A 20,796-nucleotide genomic window follows, 5' to 3' on the forward strand; every position below is an offset into this window, starting at 1 on the left:
CAAAATTGAAATCTTGACTGCTGTTTCCTTTGTGCTTAATAGGAAATCCTAAGTATTTCCCCAAACACTCCGTCTGCTGGAAGCCAAGGATATCACTGAGGGCTTCTTTGTCACTGGGTCGATGTTTGGAGAGAAATAAACCCTAGACTTGGCTTCACTCACTGATTGCCCGTATAAGCTGCAAAAGTTATCAAGAACTTCACTAATGGCTACACAATTTTCAGCATTAGCCTTAGCAAAAAACATTAAGTCATCTGCAAAAAACAAATGAGAGAAAGAGGGGCCACTCCTAGAAGCTTTTACCGGATACCAAACTTTAGCTTCACATTTCTCTTGGATAAGCTGGCCCAATAGCTCCATGCAGAGAATGAAAATGTAAGGGGACAAAGGATCTCCCTGCCTTATGCCTCTGGTAGGCAGAAAAGAGTCAAGGCTTCCTCCATTAAACAAAATAGAAGTAGATACAGATGATATGCAACTCATCATAAGCTCTATAAGATTTTCCGGGAAATTGAATCTACTAAGCATACTCTTAATAAAGCTCCATTCAAGCTTGTCATAGGCCTTTTCTAAATCAATCTTGATCGCCATATAGCCCACATTTCCTTTAGCTTTCCCCATAGTATGGATTATCTCCTGAACAACAATTGCATTATCCACCCCCCTTCTTCCTGGCACAAAGGCTGCTTGAGTTGGAGAAATAAGCTGATCAAGAAGCAGTCTGATTCTGCTAACTATGATTTTGGAAACAATCTTATAGACCGAATTACAGAGGCTAATGGGTCTGAAGTTGCTAATGGATTCAGGCCCTTGATTCTTCGGGATGAGAACAATATTGGTTTTATTCAAGTAATCCGGAACCTTCCTTTCCCTAAACACATACTTCACTTCACTTCTTCAACATTAGTCATTTCATAATTGAAAAAAGAAAAAAAAAATTATATATATACATATAAGAGTACTGTCTCAATTTTTAGTAAAACGTTTTCATTGACAAGAAGATCACCTTAACCTTATATGTGTAACATAGTTTAATGGTTGCCATTTATTGGGTACTAAACAATTAAATTATTAACAATAATGAACAACATGACCAATATTAAAATCCAAAATAAAAATTATGAAATGTAAATAGCCAAAATAAAAACAATCTTAAGTTTTTTAAGGGTTAAAAGTGTACTTTAATCTAAAATTTTAATCGTGAAATAGAGAGGATTATATTTTGTTTTTTTTTTTGAGGAAGGAGGATTATATTTTGTTGCTTCAACCATTTCATGAAAAATTTTGTGGCTCTATTATTGTTAAAAAAATACTTCTTCTTTCTAGGGGAGAAAAAAAGAGGGGTTGTTTGTGGTCTATAGTTCTAACATACGTTGACTGCTATTGATTATTCTTTTACAAATCCAATCTCACTGCACTTTTTTCTTCTTCCTTTTACTCTTGCATCAGTCTTTATCATTTCTTGTTATGATGTCTTTGGTCAACTAACGGTTAATCATATCCATTCGCATCACAAGCACAACCATGTTATATCACTTATATGTATTCAAAATTGACCATGTTTGTTATATGTATTCAAAATTGACCATGTATCGGTCTCGTGTTCTGTCCAATGTTCCAATGCATTAAACACAACCCAAATCCAAACCTATGTACCCAGGAGCAGCGCCACCTTAAGGCTAGGGTGGTCATAATTTAAAAAATTTTATTTGTCTATCCTTCAAAAAAAAAATTTGGGAACACCCTCATTTTTTTTTATACCAATAAAATTAAATTTTGCTCTATAATTTGTTCTATATTCAGTAGGTGAATGATTGTTTAGTTGTGTACATTGAAAGAAATGTAGTTTGTAACATTGATTATGAAACTATCATGTACCGATTTCAAAATATGAAAACTCGTAGAAGGCAATTGAAAACTTTATGTATTTGCATGTTTTTTTATTGTTGTTGTTATAAATATATGAATTTTTCTTTTTATTAGATTATATAATTTATACTTTTTTAAAGAACGTTCCGAGAAAAATTCCTAAAGCGGCCGCTATATATACCTAACTAATTATTATGATTATGATAGATGATGGGTTTCAGGTAGCCAAATATAAGGCGTGGCAGTCTAGAGCATGAGTTGAGACTTGACTCTTGAGCCTACTTAGGTTGATTATGTAGATACAAAAAAGATATGCACCTTTTATATTCAAGGTAGACCTAATCGATAACGTGAAATGGCAAAATTTTCGTGTAAAAATTGGAGATATTGTGTCAACATCTAGGTAAATATGTTCTAAAGTGGACTGGGTACATTTCTAATCTTTTATTAGATAATAATAATAATAAAATAAAAATCTAAAGTGGACATTTTTTTGTTGTTGATAATCTGTGGACATATTAATTGTGTCCTTATCTAGTCTAGAGGAGGTTTGATATTCTCGAATTTAATACTGAAAACAGGGAAGTTGGGATTGGGGGGTGGCATTTCGGGGAAGAACTTGATAGCTTTAGTTGATTAAGATTTGAACCTGACATTAATTTTTTTTTTTTTTCTAAAATAAAAATCAAACGGGATATATATTATATATATATATATTTTTTTTTTGTTGTTGTTGGGAATTGGATATATTATACATTTATACTTTGTAGTTTGTACAGACAAAGTGTTGTACACTAGGATTTTAATATACCAAATGGGGGAGGGTGTATGAGTTTCACAATCATGAGTAAGTATCTCCTACGTGAGATTCATACATGTCAGTGAGACATGGATCTCATGAGACCGGTGCATACAAGATTTTTTCCCCAATTGTATCTTGGTAATAACAAGTTGAGAAATAGGAAAGTGATATATATATATATATATATATATATATGAACTCTTGAATTGTATAATCTCCGGAAATGGGAAAGAGCTCCCCTATTCCCAAATACCAAAATAGTATATGAAAATGGAATCAAAATATTCGAAAGTGAGATATTGTTTCGATACCTTACCTTTACCTAAAACACATGACATTAAACATATTTCGATTGTTGACATCTTATCTTCTTTTTATTATTAATAGGAACTAGGAAGTGCTCCACTAAGTATCCGACCCACCTTTTTTGTTTTAATATCCTTTTTGATGGAATGTGTAGAGCTTTGATTGATCTATATATTGTGTCGGTCATGCCAAATTCGAATAAAACAAAATTAGTAATCCTATAATTATTGAGTTATTTTCAATATGTATATATACATATTTTTTTTTAAGAAACAAATAAAGACATAAAAGAGAGGAAGTGAGAGGTTCTAACTTTGAACATAAAAACACATAAACTCCACTAAAAGTCATGGTAACTTTTAAGGAAAAGTGAGGTATTTTTAATATTTGAGCATACCTTAAATGTTCCACTCTTTATTATAATTTCTCACGTACTTGTAATCCAAATATATATATATACACGCGCGCTAATGATTGATGTAACTCTTGTAGTGGTGGTCATAATATTGTAACAATTTTGTAGAAGTAGCCATAATTTTGAGTGAACATTGAGAAATTAAAACAAAGCATAAAGATAATAAAAGGAAGACAAGAAGATGTAACCATGAAAGAGTACATCCACATAGACCCTTTTTTATTTCTTTATTTTGCAGTGCACTTCTCTGTTTCATAGCTTTGTTTATGCGCACAACTATTAGGGACAGAATTCCTTACCTTATTCAATCTGTAATGATTAGTATAGTCATTGCTTCATTTTGTATTTGATTTTGTTGATCACACAGAAATGACTTTGTCAATTGGGATGGACTCTATAACAATTTGATCTTTCCCAACAAATTGGGTTGGTGGATTAATTTTCCTTAACAATATGTTCTTGCTTAGTATGCATCAAATGATTCCGAGTGTTTACATGTGTGAATTGAGCTTTCACATTGTTTGCATCCCATAGATGATGGATCAGATTTCCCACTTTTTAACAATTTCAACACTACCTTCATGCCGCACATTCTTCTTGTTGTTACTAACTATAGTTTGGTAGTTTCTATGATTTTGCTGTTCTTACAAACAACCACGATTACGTTGGTAGTTTCCATAATTACATTGTTTACAAATGCTTTGCACTTAATAAAGGCTGATAAGAAATACTTTTATTCCAAAATGGTTATGAATGTATTCTATGAAATAATTATGTAGTAAAGGAAGAATCAAATAGATGCAAAACCCAACAACTGGGGAACCTCATGATACATTTCTTTAGTGAAAAGAAAGAGTCATTTGCGTAAGAATAATATTATTTTCTGATACAGGAATCAAAATCTCTGAACTAGAAGTGGTTGTGTTCAGTGTTTGATTCCTATATATATATGTGACATACACTGTTCAAAGGGATAGATCGATGCTCAAATTAATTTAGCAGCTTTAGATGTCTACTGGGATACATTACTTGAACAACAAGAGCGAAAACTTAAAAATATTTTCAAAAAGTAAAGAATTAATTCAATACAGAAGAAAGTTTTACGCAGCTAGTAATCGCGAATGGACTTCTCTCTGTTTAGGGAGGATCATAACACTAAATGAATTATGCTTTAGTTTTTTTTAGCTGCTAGTTTGTTCCAATGTTTGCAGATTTGAGTTTGTATTAGATTTCTGGTTATTTATTGAATCTTAACAAAAATATTATCAGAAACAGACATCATAGATTAAAACTATATAAAAAAAAAAGTTTTTAAAAATTGTATATAAACAAATTAAGTACTACTGAAAGATACCAAACGCAGAGAAGAAGTTGAAAATAACCATTTGCTTTTAATCTTGGACCACAATCAAAATATAAACAAGGGAAATGATCGGGCATCCAAAAAGATCAGGCTTGTAGATGACCAAAAAACTAACAAGCATGTAAAAGGTGCCTATACAACATATGTAATACAATTAAAGGACATATAAAGCAATATATTGAACTTGAAAGTTAAAATTATGCTGTGGAATGGAATCAACTTTTCTAATTTTCTTTAGCAAATGTTATATAAAAAGTCCTAAGCATTGTATACTGGACTGCTCAATCACACACCAGAAAATACAAAGCCAGCAATGGACTGGGCACCCATTTTAATTGGGTATCTGCTATTCATATTGCTCTCCCCTGGCCTCCTTTTTCAGCTACCTGGGAACGTCCGGCACGTCGAATTTGGCAGCTTAACCACCAATGGCAAGTCTATAATCTTGCACACACTAATTTTCTTTGTCATCTTCACCATCCTCATATTGGCTGTTGGCATTCACATTTACATTGGCTGATTTCATCCGAGAAAGTTTAGAGATGCAACAAAATGTCACTACATTTTCACAATATTGTTATTTTCAATTGTAGTGAGTTCTTGTATAAATTTTTTATTATTTTATTTTAACCTATAATGGACTGGCACCTAAACTGCTGTGAAAATGTTATGGCTGTAGAACAATTATTTCAATGTTACATCGTGTAGGATGTAATTTTCCCCCATTACTTTATTTATATTTTTAATTATTGATCCTTTGTCTTTAAAACTTTGTTACTGTTTCATTGTAACGGCGTGTTGGTTCACTTTCTTAGCTAAAAGAAAGTGATATAATTTCTCCATTTCTTGAAATTATCTGATAGTGCAGACCATATATCCAGAATTGTTGGGATTATGAACTTCTTGATCTAAAGCTGCCTTCAAACGCAACCTCTTTTTTTTTTTTTTTTTTTTTTTTTTTTTTCTAAAAAAAAATAATTTGAGTATGCTACATTCAAAATCTAGCATCCCATCTAAACCCAGAAATCAGAATTGGAACTGATGGTCACAAATATCCAAATATCTCAACAGTCATGTCTTTTATATGTGTTTTTTTCAATAGGAGCTCTACCAATATCAACTTTTTTTGTTCTTAGAGATAGTTTTAACTTATGACATCTACGGCTAATAATTGCTCTTTATCATCAAATCAAAACATCAATATCAAACTTTTACTAATAACAATTGTTTAAACAAAATTACAAGTAATTTAATTTTGGACAAAGTTTAGCTACAAAACTAATTGTAGTTTTAGAATACAACCTTACTCAATAAAATAAATATTATTGCATATATTGAAAATCTAACCGTTGATATGAATTTTTTTACACTCTTAATACACATGTCAAATTTTGTATCAATCAGATATTTTTTACTATATGATCTATAAGCTTATATAATTTTAAACTATGAAAACTTGTAATTTAAACAATTTATTGATGACATAATTATGGATCATTAATTTTCTAGAAATTTTGCAAGTATGGAGGATATAAGAAGAAAATTTAATTTAATGGTGGATTTGTCAAAATTCACATTCAATAAATAGATATTAAGTAAGGTTGTAGTTTAAGGTTACAACTAATTTTATAACTAAACTTTGTCCTTTAATTTTCTAAAATCAATTATAATTTTCTTTTTCTTTTTCATAATAATATAAACATTAGAATTTTACTCAAATTCTTCTTGCTTGATCATCAATGCAAACTAAACTCATACAATTGGCAATTAACATACACTTTCTTTTATTACTGCACACTCTTGGTGTGATTGTCACTCTACAAATATATGTGTTTGTGAGATGTGGAGGATAAAAGCTGTGGTTTAAGTCTCCAAGAGGGAGCTTCAGTAAAAGAAATTATTAAGCATTAAATGCGACAAGTCATACAAATTCTTCTTTGGCAAATACGACATCTCGGTTAAGTTATCATAGATGTCGTTTGAGTTTTTTTTTTTGTTTTTTTGGGAAACCAACACGTTGCATAAATTCCTTCTTGTTGTTTAAGATCTTCCCCTATTCCCTTCTCTCTGTGCTTCCTCTTTGATAACCTTCACTGTTTTTCCCCATACGGAGCTCCATGCGCTACTAATTATTATCAATTCTTCGATATTTACATGTCAATGTTTCGGCAAAAAATAAAAGAAAATGTAATTGCCTTCTGAAAGAAAAAATTGTTGAGAAAGTTTAACTTTTCTTTATTTTTATTTATTTTTTGGGTTTTCATTGTAGCTGAGATAAAATTTAACGAAATAACTAAATCATGATAATGTGGTTTTGTATTACATGTTAATTTTGCAATAAGTAATTTTCTGTATCTATTTTTTGTACTAGGGAATTTCTACCTTAGAAATTTAGAATCTTACGCTGATATTATTTTTTATCTTCTAATTGATCAAACAGAGAAGTTGCTAAGAAATTTTTATGTATGTTGATTCTGTTACTAATGTTTTTTTTTTTTTTTTTTGGGTTTTCGTGGTAGGGTAAGATAATATTGAATGAATTATCTAAATTTGAATGTGATTTTGTATTACATGTTAATTTTTTAATTAATTTTTTGCATTTGATTTGAATTGATTTGTGTCTCTCTTTTGGTCTCACCAAAAAATGAACACACTCACAACCCCCAACAACTTCAATGCTATTTCAATTTTTTTTTTTTTTTAGTGTGTGTGTGTTAGATTGCATTACTGCAAACCCATAATCCTCAAATTGAGATGAATTGAATGTTTTAACAAAAAATAAATAAATAAATAGAAAAGCTTTTAATTAAGTCTAATGTATCATTAGGAAAATACAGCAAAAATACTAAAAATGTAGGGTTGAGATTGGGGTTATTTCCAACTACAACAGTATAATTGTATTAAGGTTATCCAAATCACCTACACTTTTTTGTTTTTTTGACATCCAAAAAGATAGAAATTTCATTTTTGTGCAAAGAATTGTAGTACAGTAGTGACCCCAGTGTATGTGTTGGGGTTTCAAATTACAAATGCAGCAAAAAAATGTGGCTTGTCACTGCAAGACCATGAGGCATTGGTACTCCTCCAATAGACCGCTCACAACTTCAACGACTATTTTTGGTTGGAGTTGGACATGCTCAAAGTAAAACTTGTTCCTCACATTCCAAATCGACCATGTCGTAGCTGCCCACTGCTCAAGTTTCCGTTGGCTAAGCTTGTCATGTAGCTGTCGGAATAAATGAAAGAAGTTGTTTGCTATGTTTCTGCATTTTCTAGATTCGGCTACTCATCAATTCCCATACATTTTGTGCAAATGGGCATTCCCATAGGATATGACTTATATTCTCGAATTGTTGGTGACAGAATTCACACTTGGTATCCACTCGTACTCGGCGTCTATGGAGATTTTCCCTGGGCAATTTGAGCAAGCTCTCCATAAAAACATTCAAACTTTGGGTGGTACCTACACTTATAACTATAACACTTCCTCTTAATCTCCAATTCCAATTACAATTGTATAATCATCTCACGATTTTTCAAGTCACCTATAATTAATATTCCCTCTCCATTTCCCAACTCGAAGCTATATTCTAGAAAGTTTGGCACGTATTACACTACTATAGATAGGTGAGTAGTGCATGAATACATTGGATAGTATAGTGGCCATGGATTTAGAAAAAAAAGTACATGAAGAAAAAACTTTGGTATTTGCTACTTGATCTGGTGGTATGGATGATAAAAATATAGGCTAGGTTTCATTGATAATATAAGAATGGCATATGTTTGCTACAACTGATTGTTATTTTATGGGAACTACTGAAATAACTAGCAATGTGATGAATCTAATGATGCTAGCACCAAAAAATTAAAATTGAAAATTTGTTGCCTTTTTAATTTCCTCCAATATTTCACATGAAAATTTATATGGAAAACATATTGGCTTTTTTTAATTAAAAAAAAAAAGTTGAGGTGGAAGGATTTGAACCCTAGGTGGTAATGATTGAGTTACAATGCAATATTTTATATCTTTTGATCACATGAAAGGAGTATTTAAAATAGGTTGTTTTTTATGAGTGATGGAATTCATAATAAATGTATGTGTGCATGGAACAACTATACTTTTATATGTGAATTATTAAAAAATAAAAAAGCATAATACATAGTGTGTGAAAAGGAACTTTGGTTTTTAATTTTAATGGATTTTTTAAAAGCAAATAGTGGTAAACCAAATTTTGTTATAAATGCAAAATCAGTTGGAGAAAGAGAAGGGTCGATGTGAAGGGAAGATGAGTTTAGAACCACTACTGGTGGTTGCCATGGTGGTGGACAAGCTCTAGGTTTTTATTGATTGGGTTTGATCTAGGCTTAACGTGGAGAGAGAGAGAGAGAGTTTATTTTAGGCCATGGAGGTCATTTGAATGAGTGGCAACAAAGGACATGACTTAGAATTAGAGGATTGATCTCAAGTTTATCTCTACCTATTCTTTTCCTTCTTCTTCTTTGATTTAGAGAGAAAAGTAGATCTACCAGGAGTAGAGCTAAACTTTGTCCATGTTGCCAAGGAAGATCCAAATGGCGGTGGCGGAGGTGAGAAAGGTTGAAGATCGAGATGGTGGTGTTCACAGTGGAGGGAGAAGTGGGTTAGGGTTCATAAGGGTAGAGAGAGAAAACGTGAGGAGTAGAAGACTTTGTTTGGGTTTCATAACTTTATCCATGATAATTTAATAGAATAGGGGTGTTTTAGTCGGTTCACTAAAGTAATAAGTAACTTTTCCTATCCTCTTAATAGTTGTAGAATAGATTATGTGGGAAGAAAACATTTTAAATGCAGCAAGTGAAGTGGAGGTGAAACCCATAAAGGGTAAGGGCATGGGTAGGGCACCAAAGAAAGGTGAGGTTTGGGTCTAGTGTTCAGTTGCACTGGACCCTTTGTGATTATAACATGTGTCCACTTTTAAACACATATAACCATCTTAACAGGTCCAGTGCATTACATGCATTGGACCTAAGCCTCACCCACCAAAGAACCACTGGTGGATAAAAATAATATCTCTCCAACTATGACCCCTTTATTATAATGCTTTGCAGTTTTCAATTGTTTTGATCATGTGTATAAAATTTCTAATTGATTTACTCATAATCTTGTCCAATGAACAGTAAGCAAATTGTTAAAAAGAAATCTATTATGATATTCTTGTGGCTTATAAATTGCAAATTGTATGTATATATAGGGTTGAGTTCAAGTTACATCTAATAAACTCTGAACAATGTTACACCACTCAATAACTTGTTATTTAATTCATATTTTGAAAATCCCACCATTGGATTACATGTTCAATATGTTTTTAACATGTATGCTAATTTCATACCAATCAAACATTATTTACTATTAGATTCATAAACTCATTTTTTTATGTATTATTTTAAACTATACAAATTTAAATTTAAATAATTGATTGATGACATGACTATTAATCTTTGATCACCTTGAAATGCTGCAAGCATGAAGAATATACAAAGATAATGTAATCCATGAATCCATTTAAAAAATATTGAATGGTGTAACATTACTAAAATTACACCATTACACATTTTCTGAACCGTTGATTTCTATTAGATCTAATGCTTCAGACAACTATTAGTCATGTGATTAATTTCTTGGGGAAAAAGCATTTCCCTCCTTTATATTTGGGGTAGTTCACAATTTTCTCATTTATCTTTGAAATTAACCAATTTTCCCCTCTATGTTTGGGAAATGAGTAAATATCCCAAATTTGTTACTTCCTCAGTTAAATCTAATGAAAATTTTTAAAGAAATTATTAGTTGTATACCACAAGGAAGAGAAAAAGTTTAAATTTTTATTATTATTTTCTTAGATTGCATTTGTAATCATTGTAATTTCATTGGATTTGACTAAAAAAGTAACAAAGTGGAGGTATTTATTCATTTCCCGAATATAAAGGGGGAAATTGTGAACTGTCCCATACATGGAAAAAATGCTTTTTCCCCTAATTTCTACCTTATCCCCAAATTCTATGTTTTCTCACTTATCATTTACTTAAACAAAATTATTTCCTCTTTCATTTCCCTCTCTCTCTCTCTCTCCAGCATCTTCCAAATCTACTCTTCATTTCAATTTTTTTTTTTTTGGGTTACCACCATTGATGGCTTGCTGCTTAGATTTCAAATAAACCAAACTATGGTAGAAAAAAAGAAGATAAAATACAAACTAAAAGGAAAATGTTGGAGATACAAACTTTTTTACAAAATATTTTATAAATTGTTAATAGAGTGAGTGATTATTGGTAAATAAAAAGGTGATATTATTATTGGGCCCATATAGGAACTAGTAAGAAGTTGATTATAACAATAGTTTGTAAAAATGTTGTAAAATCGTTTGTGCATGTAGTCAGGGCCAGCTAAAGCATAGAAGCAAGTGATGTAATTGCATGCCCCATTTGAATAATATATATATATATATATAATATTTATCTATATATTTTAATTTAAAAAAATTTAAGTCCTTTTATTGGTCAATAAAATGCATTAAAAATGGCCCATTGTATCCTAAAATATTAAAGATTAAAAAGAGAGAAAAAAAAAAAGGCCCCATAGTACACTGCATAACACCACACGCATAGCTGATAGTGCGCAGTAGCACATTGCTCATAGCATACAACACACACAGCTACATGACCCACGACCCCACACGCTAAAACTAACTTCCCTAAGAGCATCACCATCAGCTATCTTATAAAAAATGTCATTTTGACATACCAAAGACCTACTTTATTATTTTAACACACCATTTTACAATTCACCATTTATCTTATCTTCTATTCTTGGATTCTAAACATTAAAATAATATATCCACACATTAAAATAATATTTTACTAAAATTGCCACCAAATCCACAGCACCACACCACTGCCCACAACCACAAATCTTAAACCCGTCGGCACCATTCCAAATCTCAAATCCACAGCACCATCCCAAATCTCACACCCACAACTTGATTGAGAGAGGTCGACGGCGAGTTGTAGAGAACAAGGCGGCGAGATCGGCGTGGCATGAGGGACTACGTATTGAGGTCAGCGGCGAGTTGTGGAGAACGAGGCGGCGAGATTGGTGGCAACAGTAGTGGAGGACAATGCAACTTCAGATTACAATATGGTTCTGATATGGGTTTGGTCGAACCTATCGGCACCGCAACCCACCTCCAAAACCAACAAAAATCCAAACCCATTGGAACCACCGAATACTGAAATCACAACCAACTCCAACACCTAAACCCAAAACTTAACCAACAACTCGCCAAAAACCCCAACCCAACTGACCCATCTACTATCTCAACTAATCACGACCCAATCCATAGCTCTGCCACTCGATAAAGAGAGAAGAAAGAAGTTTATTTGGGTTTGATTTGAGGTGCAAAGAGAGAGAAAGACATTTGAGGTTAAGGTTGAGGGAGGAGCTGTGAATCTAACTTGAAAAGGAAAGCGGAAGAGAAAGAACACTGATTAGGAGAGAGAGACAGATTGTGAGAAGAGAGAAAAAATAATTAAAAAAGTGAAAGGAGAGAGAAAAGTCGAATAAAAAATCATTTTTTTGGTTTGACACATTTGAAACACCTACTGTGAGGTGTTATTTGGTGTTTGGTGTGCCAAATGCCAAATATTTGGTATCTGGCACACCTGACGGTGATTCTCTAAGACATTAACCCACCCACTATAGCATGAATAGTCTTTTTTTACTTTATTATATTATCGTATTAATTAATAAAATTTTATTTAAGGTCTAATAAAATTAAGTGAATTAGTCAAATTATTAATTGAAAAAGAAATGTTAGAGGAATTTAAAAACAAAAACTTAATTAGTAATTTTACATCTCAAAAAGTAAGAAAAATAGATTTTTATTAAAAAATAAAAAAATTCAATAAATATTATTTAATTAATATTTAAATATTAAAAAAAGAATTAAAATTTTCACCTTAAACCCTAAAGTTGTTGAGCCGACCTTGGCTGTAGCATTACTCAAATTGAAAATAAGAGTTTGCAAACATTCAGAACCCAATATTCAGACCGTACCGTTCATAAAAAAAAAAAAAAAAAATTCAGACCATACTTCTTTAACAATACTCAATACATGAATTTTTTTTTGGAGTTGTGCTAGTGCCACATAAAGTGGCACAACTTGTGGGGTCACCTCTCCCCCACTCACAACTTGCTATGTGGGTAAGTTATGGCACAAACATTATTCTTATTTTTAGAGATGATTGATGATGAAAAATGTTGAACAGTTGTTTTTTAAAAAATTGGACACAAAAAACAACTCTTCAAAAAATATTTTTTGCTTATTTATGATTGATAAAAAGTCACAGTTGAATTTAATAAGAATGAATGGTTGAAAAAATGTATAGCTCTTATCAAGTTACATTTATTGTAACTTGAACTCATTTCTTTTTGTATATATAATAAAAAAAAAAACTTCAAATTATTTCTCACATACATGATAACGACGGAAAATATTTTTTTTCACCTTAAGATTGTAGTTATATGCTTTTTAAAGTTAGAGTGATTACATACAATTTAGAACGGCACACATACTATTAAAGTTAGGTCCCTTTCCAAAGAATATTTAATAGCTTAATCACTTTTTTTTTTTGAAAGAATTTCAACTTATAGCGTTTGTTTTAACTTCTAAATTTTTTATACAATCATAAAAAATTTTACCAATTGAGCTATCCTTAATGACTCTAAATATTTGTTAATTTGCATGCAAAATTTAATTGTACTTAATTACCAACCGAGTTCTTTTCATTTATAATAATATACCAAAATAAGATTCATAATATATTAATTTGATCACAATTTAATCCCAAGAAAATCACAGCCGTAGAAACCACGGCAACAAAGTGCTGGCAAAGTTTATTTTATTGGTTGCACTCAATTCATCTCTCACTGGTCACTACTCACGAGTAAGCACTCATATCAATGCACCTGTCTTTTTGTGTTCCCTATCTCAATCCTCAATAACCCTCTTACCCCACTTCTTTTTCTCAGAACTTTCGCACACCCATTTCACCAAAAGAGTACTTCACTTTGTTGCAATCTCTCTTCAGTTCACACAAAAAGTTTCCAGCTTTTCTTTGCACACAAGGATCTAGCTAGCTAGCTAGGCATGGCAGACTGGGGGCCAGTGATAATAGCAGTGGTGTTGTTTGTGCTGTTGAGTCCAGGGCTTTTGTTTCAGATTCCAGCAGGGGGCAAGGTGGTTGAGTTTGGGAACATGCAGACAAGTGGTGCTGCTATTCTGGTTCATGCTATCATTTTCTTTGGCCTTATCACTATCTTTCTTATTGCCATTGGTGTTCACGTCTACACTGGCTAATTAAGCTAAGCACTTTTTTTATATTTCATGGATTGTTTATTTTGGATCTGTTGAAGGGGTTGCATAGATTAAACAGTTTGATGCTTCTTGCTTTGTAATTTATATATTTGAACTTGTTATTGATAGTGTTTACAAAATGTCATACCTTTCCTTTTTATGATTTGTTTCTTTGTGTATATGTAACTGTGTATCTAGTAATTTTCATGAGCGATAACCAAAAGAAATAATGAAGTGTATGATAACTGGGGAAAAAAAAGTTGTATGAGGTTAGAGAAGAAAAATTGAGGTCAATGAAGTTGATTTATTAGTGATGCACATGCACCCATGTGATGATGTTAGAGATTGGTGATTAAATTTAAGAGATAAGACCTGAATGAATTTTGGTATTATATGAGTATTTTGTAGGGGTAGAGTAATTGTATCTATAAATAATATAAAAATGTTGACTGAAGTTGTTGCTTTTGAATGTGGTCAAATAGGGTGGGAAATTTCATTCTTATCTTCTTGTAGTTTTAAGAGATGGGAATCATAAGAGAATTTTTTTAAAAAAATTTATTTGTTCTTGAATTTTCCTTTTCTTGCTAGAAGACCAATGAGACAAAAAGTTATAGCTTTTTTGAAAATTATTTGTTCTTGAATTATCCTTTTCTTCCTAGAAGACCAATGAGACAGAAAGCTTATAGCTTGGTTTGTAATTGTACTTTACTTTTGATGTGTAATTCTTTTTGGATGGGAATAATTTACTGCAACAAAAAGGGATTAGGGATTGTATCATCTTCCTTCCCAGCACAGACACAACTGAAATGGGAAAAAAAGAGATGGATTCTCCCCAATCTATTAGAAGAGGATACCAATATAATATATATTTACACACGTATAGACTTTCTTCCAAACCAGTTGGGAGGAAATTCCTTCAACCCAGTATCTTGCAACTCATATGAGTATTTAGATTTTTTCTAATCACACAACCTATTTAATTTTTTAAATGAGCTAAAGAATCATCAGATTATTATTATTTTTTGAGAAGGAGATAATGTGGACCTTGTATGGCTTATATTCATATCAAAGCCTTATACAAAGGCCGTGCCAAAGAACCCTTGTAATTCCACAGGTCATCTAAGATTTATATTCCTCTTTCTCTATCAAATTATCAAAAGAAATGGTGTTTTTTTTCGGTGTGATGGAGACATCTAAGATTTATGTTGCTCTTTCGCTACCAAATTATCAAAAGAAAGGCTAAATGAGGGTGGAAGAGGGTAGGAAAAAAAGGGTAAAGAAAAATAGATGTTGGCAAGGTACTATAGCTCTCACACAATTAGGCTAGCATGAGCTAAGCCTTATGTAACTTCTTCGACCCATTCCTTTTAGAAAATCATTATAGGATTTTAATAAATTCAGCCTCCCATCCCCTTTTTTCTTTTCTTAAATAATGAAAAATTTTCTTAAATTTATTTATTTATTTTTTAGAATAAAGAGCTGATGACCGAAAAATTGTAGCACCAAAAGGATTCCAAAGAAACAAAGGACAGAAAAAAAAGAATTCGTAATTGCTCAACTGGGAGTGAAACTTGATTTTCTACATAGGCTTATGATATCTTCCAGTGAAATAAGACTCGTGAATGATTGGATTATGTATTGGGTTATAAGCCATAAGGCCCATAACCCCATATAATGAAACCTCAAATATTTACCCTATGTGTGCGTTTGGGCGTCCAATCCAGTATTTGAGTTTTTGGTTGGGTCTCATGGTACTATTCACGACCCAGCCAAAACACAAAAACGGTACTATTCACGACCCAGCCAAAACACAAAAACGCACATATTAATGTATTTTTGGGTCTCACGGTACTATTCATATATTTAAAAATTATTTTACTATAGTGTTTTCAGTAATAAGTTTTCAGTTTTCAGCAAATAAGCGGTATCCAATTGGTTGAACCTGAGTTTGGAATTGGGCTCGGCTAATTTTGCATCATTGATTATAAATTTATAATATGTGGTCCTTGAATAATACAAGGCTTTTATTATTGAAAATATACAGTACCACCCATTACATAGATCAAGTATATAAAAGAGGAAGTGACAGACTGACCCATACTTTCAGATTTAAATTTTACAAATATAGAGATAGAGAAATTGTCATATTATTTTAAAATTTTGGTGGATGAATAAGAGTTCAGTTGACAAAGCTAATTATTGTTGCACGTGGTAACTTGCACATAATCGTACACACAATATTTGAAAATACGATTTCAGTTATAATTGTAAAATGAATTTTAATTAATACAATTTTAGCAGTATGTCTCATACACGCAGTGTGTAATTATCACCACTCTTGTAACAACCTAAGGAAAACATTACCCACATTTGCACTTATATTCCAAAAGAACTAGTCAAGTTGTAATTAGAGATCCAAAAAGATACACTCTCTCCTAAAAATCCAATGTAGGACTCAGCACGCACCTACACAATATACATTTAAAATTCCAATCCAATCGAATATTCCATTTGATTCAACAAAGAAATATATATATATATATATATATTTATAGGTAAATAGTGGGAGATGCATGGAAATGTAAAGTTCAAACCATAAACATTAAATATCATTATAAAGGATGCTATTACCACTAGGTTATCACTTAAATCCCATTAAGGATTCAGGAAAGATATGTTCAATTAACAACAATTTATAAGAAAATGACTTGTTTATTGTGTTTTGTCACCACTTTAAAAATGATTTTGAAAATATTGTAATTAGTTTTCTTAAATGAAAAATCATTAGTACGAACAAAATGACATACAACTGATTTACCACTTGTATCTATGATTATGGATGTGTCCAAGTTTAGTCACCTTATAATAGGAAGAGGCTGATTCTTGATGAAAACTTATGGAGGCCCCAAACTACTAAGTAACAGATTAATTAATTGATCAAAATCTAAAAACAATAATAGTGAAAGCAGTAAAAGTCATATAAACTTGGTATTGAAGTGGAAAACCAATGAAAGAACCTATTCAAAGGAAAAACCACTATAGAAGAAACAATTACAATAACCTACTTACAAAACTCTTGAAACTAGACTCTCTCTATGTAACTTCAGCAAACGTTCCGCTTGCCATCTACAATAGTGGTCCAAAAACATTGGAATTTCTATGCACAAACATTCTCTTCAAAGAAACCTCATTTGCAATAATATGGACTACAAAGATCAACACTGATCTGCTTTTGAAGAACTAACTTAAGTGATTTCAAATAATCAACAGTATAGGCTCAATGCAAGAAACTCTCATAGAGAAATTTTAGGTTAAAATCTTGTAGGAAGAAACACTCAAAAGAGAGGAATTAAAACTCTTTGGCTCAAGAGAGTTTGACTTATAGATTTGCTATTGTATGGTCGCCTCTCTTAGTGTAGCAAGGGTTGGTATGTATAGACAAAACTAGGTTAAACATGTAGTATAAAAAGTCCGTTAACTAACCATGAGATTTTCGTTCGACTAAGTGTCAAGCAAAGGTTGAACAAACATTCTGTTTAAATTTCGATCGAGCAAGGGTTCTATGAACTTTCTATCTAACATTTACTCGAGCGAGAATAATTTCACTTGTATGAGTGGTCTGAAACTTAAAATATTCAATTTTCTTCTTAACATGACTTTAAACTTGAAATTTGTGTGAGTCTTTTAGAACGCACAAATGTAGCTAATGCTTCAAGTCAATGTCACTTGTCATCACACCAAAGTCACACTCTATATATATTATATACACTCACACAAACTCAATGGAATATACAAATGCAGCAACTAATGCTCCATGTCAACATCTAGGGATTCGAGCAAGGGTTCCATGAACATTCTATTTAAATTTTGGTCGAGCATGACTTCCATGAACTTTCTATCTAACGCTTACTTGAGCGAGAATAATTTCACTTGTACGAGTGGTTTGAAACTTAAAATATTCAATTTTCTTCTTAACATGATTTTAAACTTGAAATTTGATCGAATCTTTTAGAACGCACAAATGCAGCTAATGTTTCAAGTCAATGTCACTTATCGTTACACCAATGTCACACTATATATTATGGATTTTGTTAATGTGTGCCCTTAGAACTAACCATTTTTGGAAAAAAAAAAAATTCGGGAATTGATAAAGTATTGACAACTTCTTCAATTTCTAAGAAAATTTTTTCAAAAGTGGAAGGCTTGCACACATTAATTGGACCCATATATTATATACACACACAAACTCAATGGAATATACAAAATGCAACAGCTAATGCTCTATGTCAACATCATGGGGTTGAGGATCAGAGGAGTGTTCAAAGTTCAAACACTTTGATGTCCTAGGTTTAACACTATCCTTGTGTAATGGCCATGGCCACAAGGAGGTGCTTCATTTTATCAACTTGGCTTATAGTCCCAACCTCAAGGTCAGGCTAACCTTAACTCCAACGATATGTCGACACCTGTCAGCCCATTTTCCATATAAAGTTCGACAACACTCATCATGTCCCCATATTTTCTACCGATTCGAATGATATTTGACACCTTTCACCCCCCATTTTCTCATAAAGCTAAACCAGACTTTGTAACATTCATTTTCTTTATTCAAAACCACATGATGGGATTCTGACACTTTTGTTTTTTGCAAACAAAACGTACGTCCAAATCCGCTTACGAATATACTAGGGCAATCAAATCATCAATATGCGTGTTGATCTCTAGTTGGACCTCAGAGGTTCCGTTTTATGGTACTGTTTTACGTGTCGATCTCTGGTAGGATCTCAGAGTCCCCTTTTATGGTACTATTTTACGTGTCGACTCCTTGCGGATGTTTTTTGAATTTCCAAAATCATGGTACTCATTAAACCTTAAATATTTAGATTTATGGATTTTGTTTTTAATGCTATTTATTGTTGTACATGTTGAGCTATATACATACTGCCATATACATTTTAGCTGAAATCATTATTTTAAAAACACAATTTCAGTTATAATTGTGAAATTATGTTTTGAAAACACTATTTTACAATTTTAAATGAAATCGGTGTTTTGAAAACAAAATTTTAGCTGTCTCGTACACATTGTGTATTCATTTGGATACTGATGATAACCAAGGTGTATATGTTTTGGCTTTTTTTTTTTTTTTTTTGAGAAGTGCATTTCTGTCTTTTTCAGTGGATCCCGTGCACTGTTCACAGGATTCATAAACCTCTTTTTTAACCAAAAATTTCATTAAAAATGGTTCCCTCAACCTATTCACACATTTAAAAATTATTTTGCTACAATATTTTCAGTTTTCAACAAAATAAGTGGTATCCAAACATATCATATATCTAACTATCATGAATTTTCTTTCAAATTGTTAAACATAATTACCTATTTGAAATTTGTTTTCCCACATTGTAGAGATATAGAGAATATTTAATGAGAGACTTTCTATTAAACAAAGGGGAAGGTTTCCACTAGCAAAGGATGCGTCCAAGAATGAGTTTGGATTGCATGTTTCAGCTGGTGTTCTGTGTTTGGCGTTTGAAAGGTGGGTCTCACGACAACTGTGCACTTTTCAGCCAACTTCAAGATAAACGTAGATTATATATTTTGCTGGATCCCACACGACACTATTTATATTTAAAAATCATTTTGTTATAATATTTTCAGTAATAAGTTTTCAGTTTTCAGCAAATAAGTGGTATCCAAACAGACTCCAAGTGTCCAAAATGAAGGGTATTGACTAAGAGGCATGGCTATTGGAGTGGCAAACTTGTGTTTTTTGAGAAAGGGCACGCCTGAAATATAATGATTAAGCTTTTATAGTTATATTAGCATAATATATGTTGGGTTATGTGGAACTTAGTTGTGTTTGATTCAGATTATGAACTTACCCGATATAAAAGTGGTATGAGTTTTAATGGGAAATTTTCTGAAGTTTAGTCCATGGAGTGGAGGCCCAAGCCGAAGCACTCTCCTAGAAAAAGTTTTGGCCCATTTTTAGCCCATTGTGAATTGTGTGCAGTATAGAAATACCATGGGTTCAAATTAGGGCTTGGGGTGTTGTTTTGAGAGAGAAGACCTGTACTGCTGCATCTTGTATTTTTTTTCTGTGAATAATGAAATCACATCAACTTCGTGGACGTAGGCAAATTGTCGAACCATATAAATATTGTATTGTGTGATTGTTTTCTTTGTCACATATTTTTTCTCTTTTTTGGCATCTCACAGATCTAGAAATTTCGTGAATATTCCCTACAATATATACTCTTATTTGCATCATATATCCCTCACATCCTCATAAAAAATGTAAAATTATTGTTGAGCCAAGAAATTTTGTGAAAAAATAAAGAGAATAGGAGAGAAAATCAATACACGAAATTTTACGTGATTCAACAATCTATCTAAATTGACATTAAAAACAACTAATTTTTCATTATTATAAAAGAATAGGTTCAACATCATATCCCCCTTACTAAACCGCGCCCTGACCTATTATTCATTCAAAGCATAACATGCTTAAACTAAGCCCACAAAACCTCTAAATTAGATTTAAGTATTCAATATTACATTTTAGATATTGTCTTTTCAGGGACATCTAAGTGGTGGGTTCAATGAATTTGAAAGATGTATCATAAACTTAGAAGTTCAAGTTCTATTT

At 31.9% G+C, this 20,796-nt stretch overlaps 1 protein-coding gene across 1 annotated transcript; it reads left to right on the forward strand.

The window, feature by feature from the left end:
- Positions 1-13,728: 13,728 nt before the first annotated feature.
- LOC126703044 (uncharacterized) lies at positions 13,729-14,309 on the forward strand. The gene has a single exon (XM_050401951.1). It carries the CDS (start codon positions 13,938-13,940, stop codon positions 14,145-14,147), a length of 210 nt encoding a protein of 69 aa, XP_050257908.1. The 5' UTR covers positions 13,729-13,937; the 3' UTR covers positions 14,148-14,309.
- The last annotated feature ends 6,487 nt before the right edge of the window (positions 14,310-20,796 follow it).

The sequence above is a fragment of the Quercus robur genome, chromosome 10 (assembly GCF_932294415.1).
Source record: "Quercus robur chromosome 10, dhQueRobu3.1, whole genome shotgun sequence".
Taxonomy (NCBI): Eukaryota; Viridiplantae; Streptophyta; class Magnoliopsida; order Fagales; family Fagaceae; genus Quercus; species Quercus robur.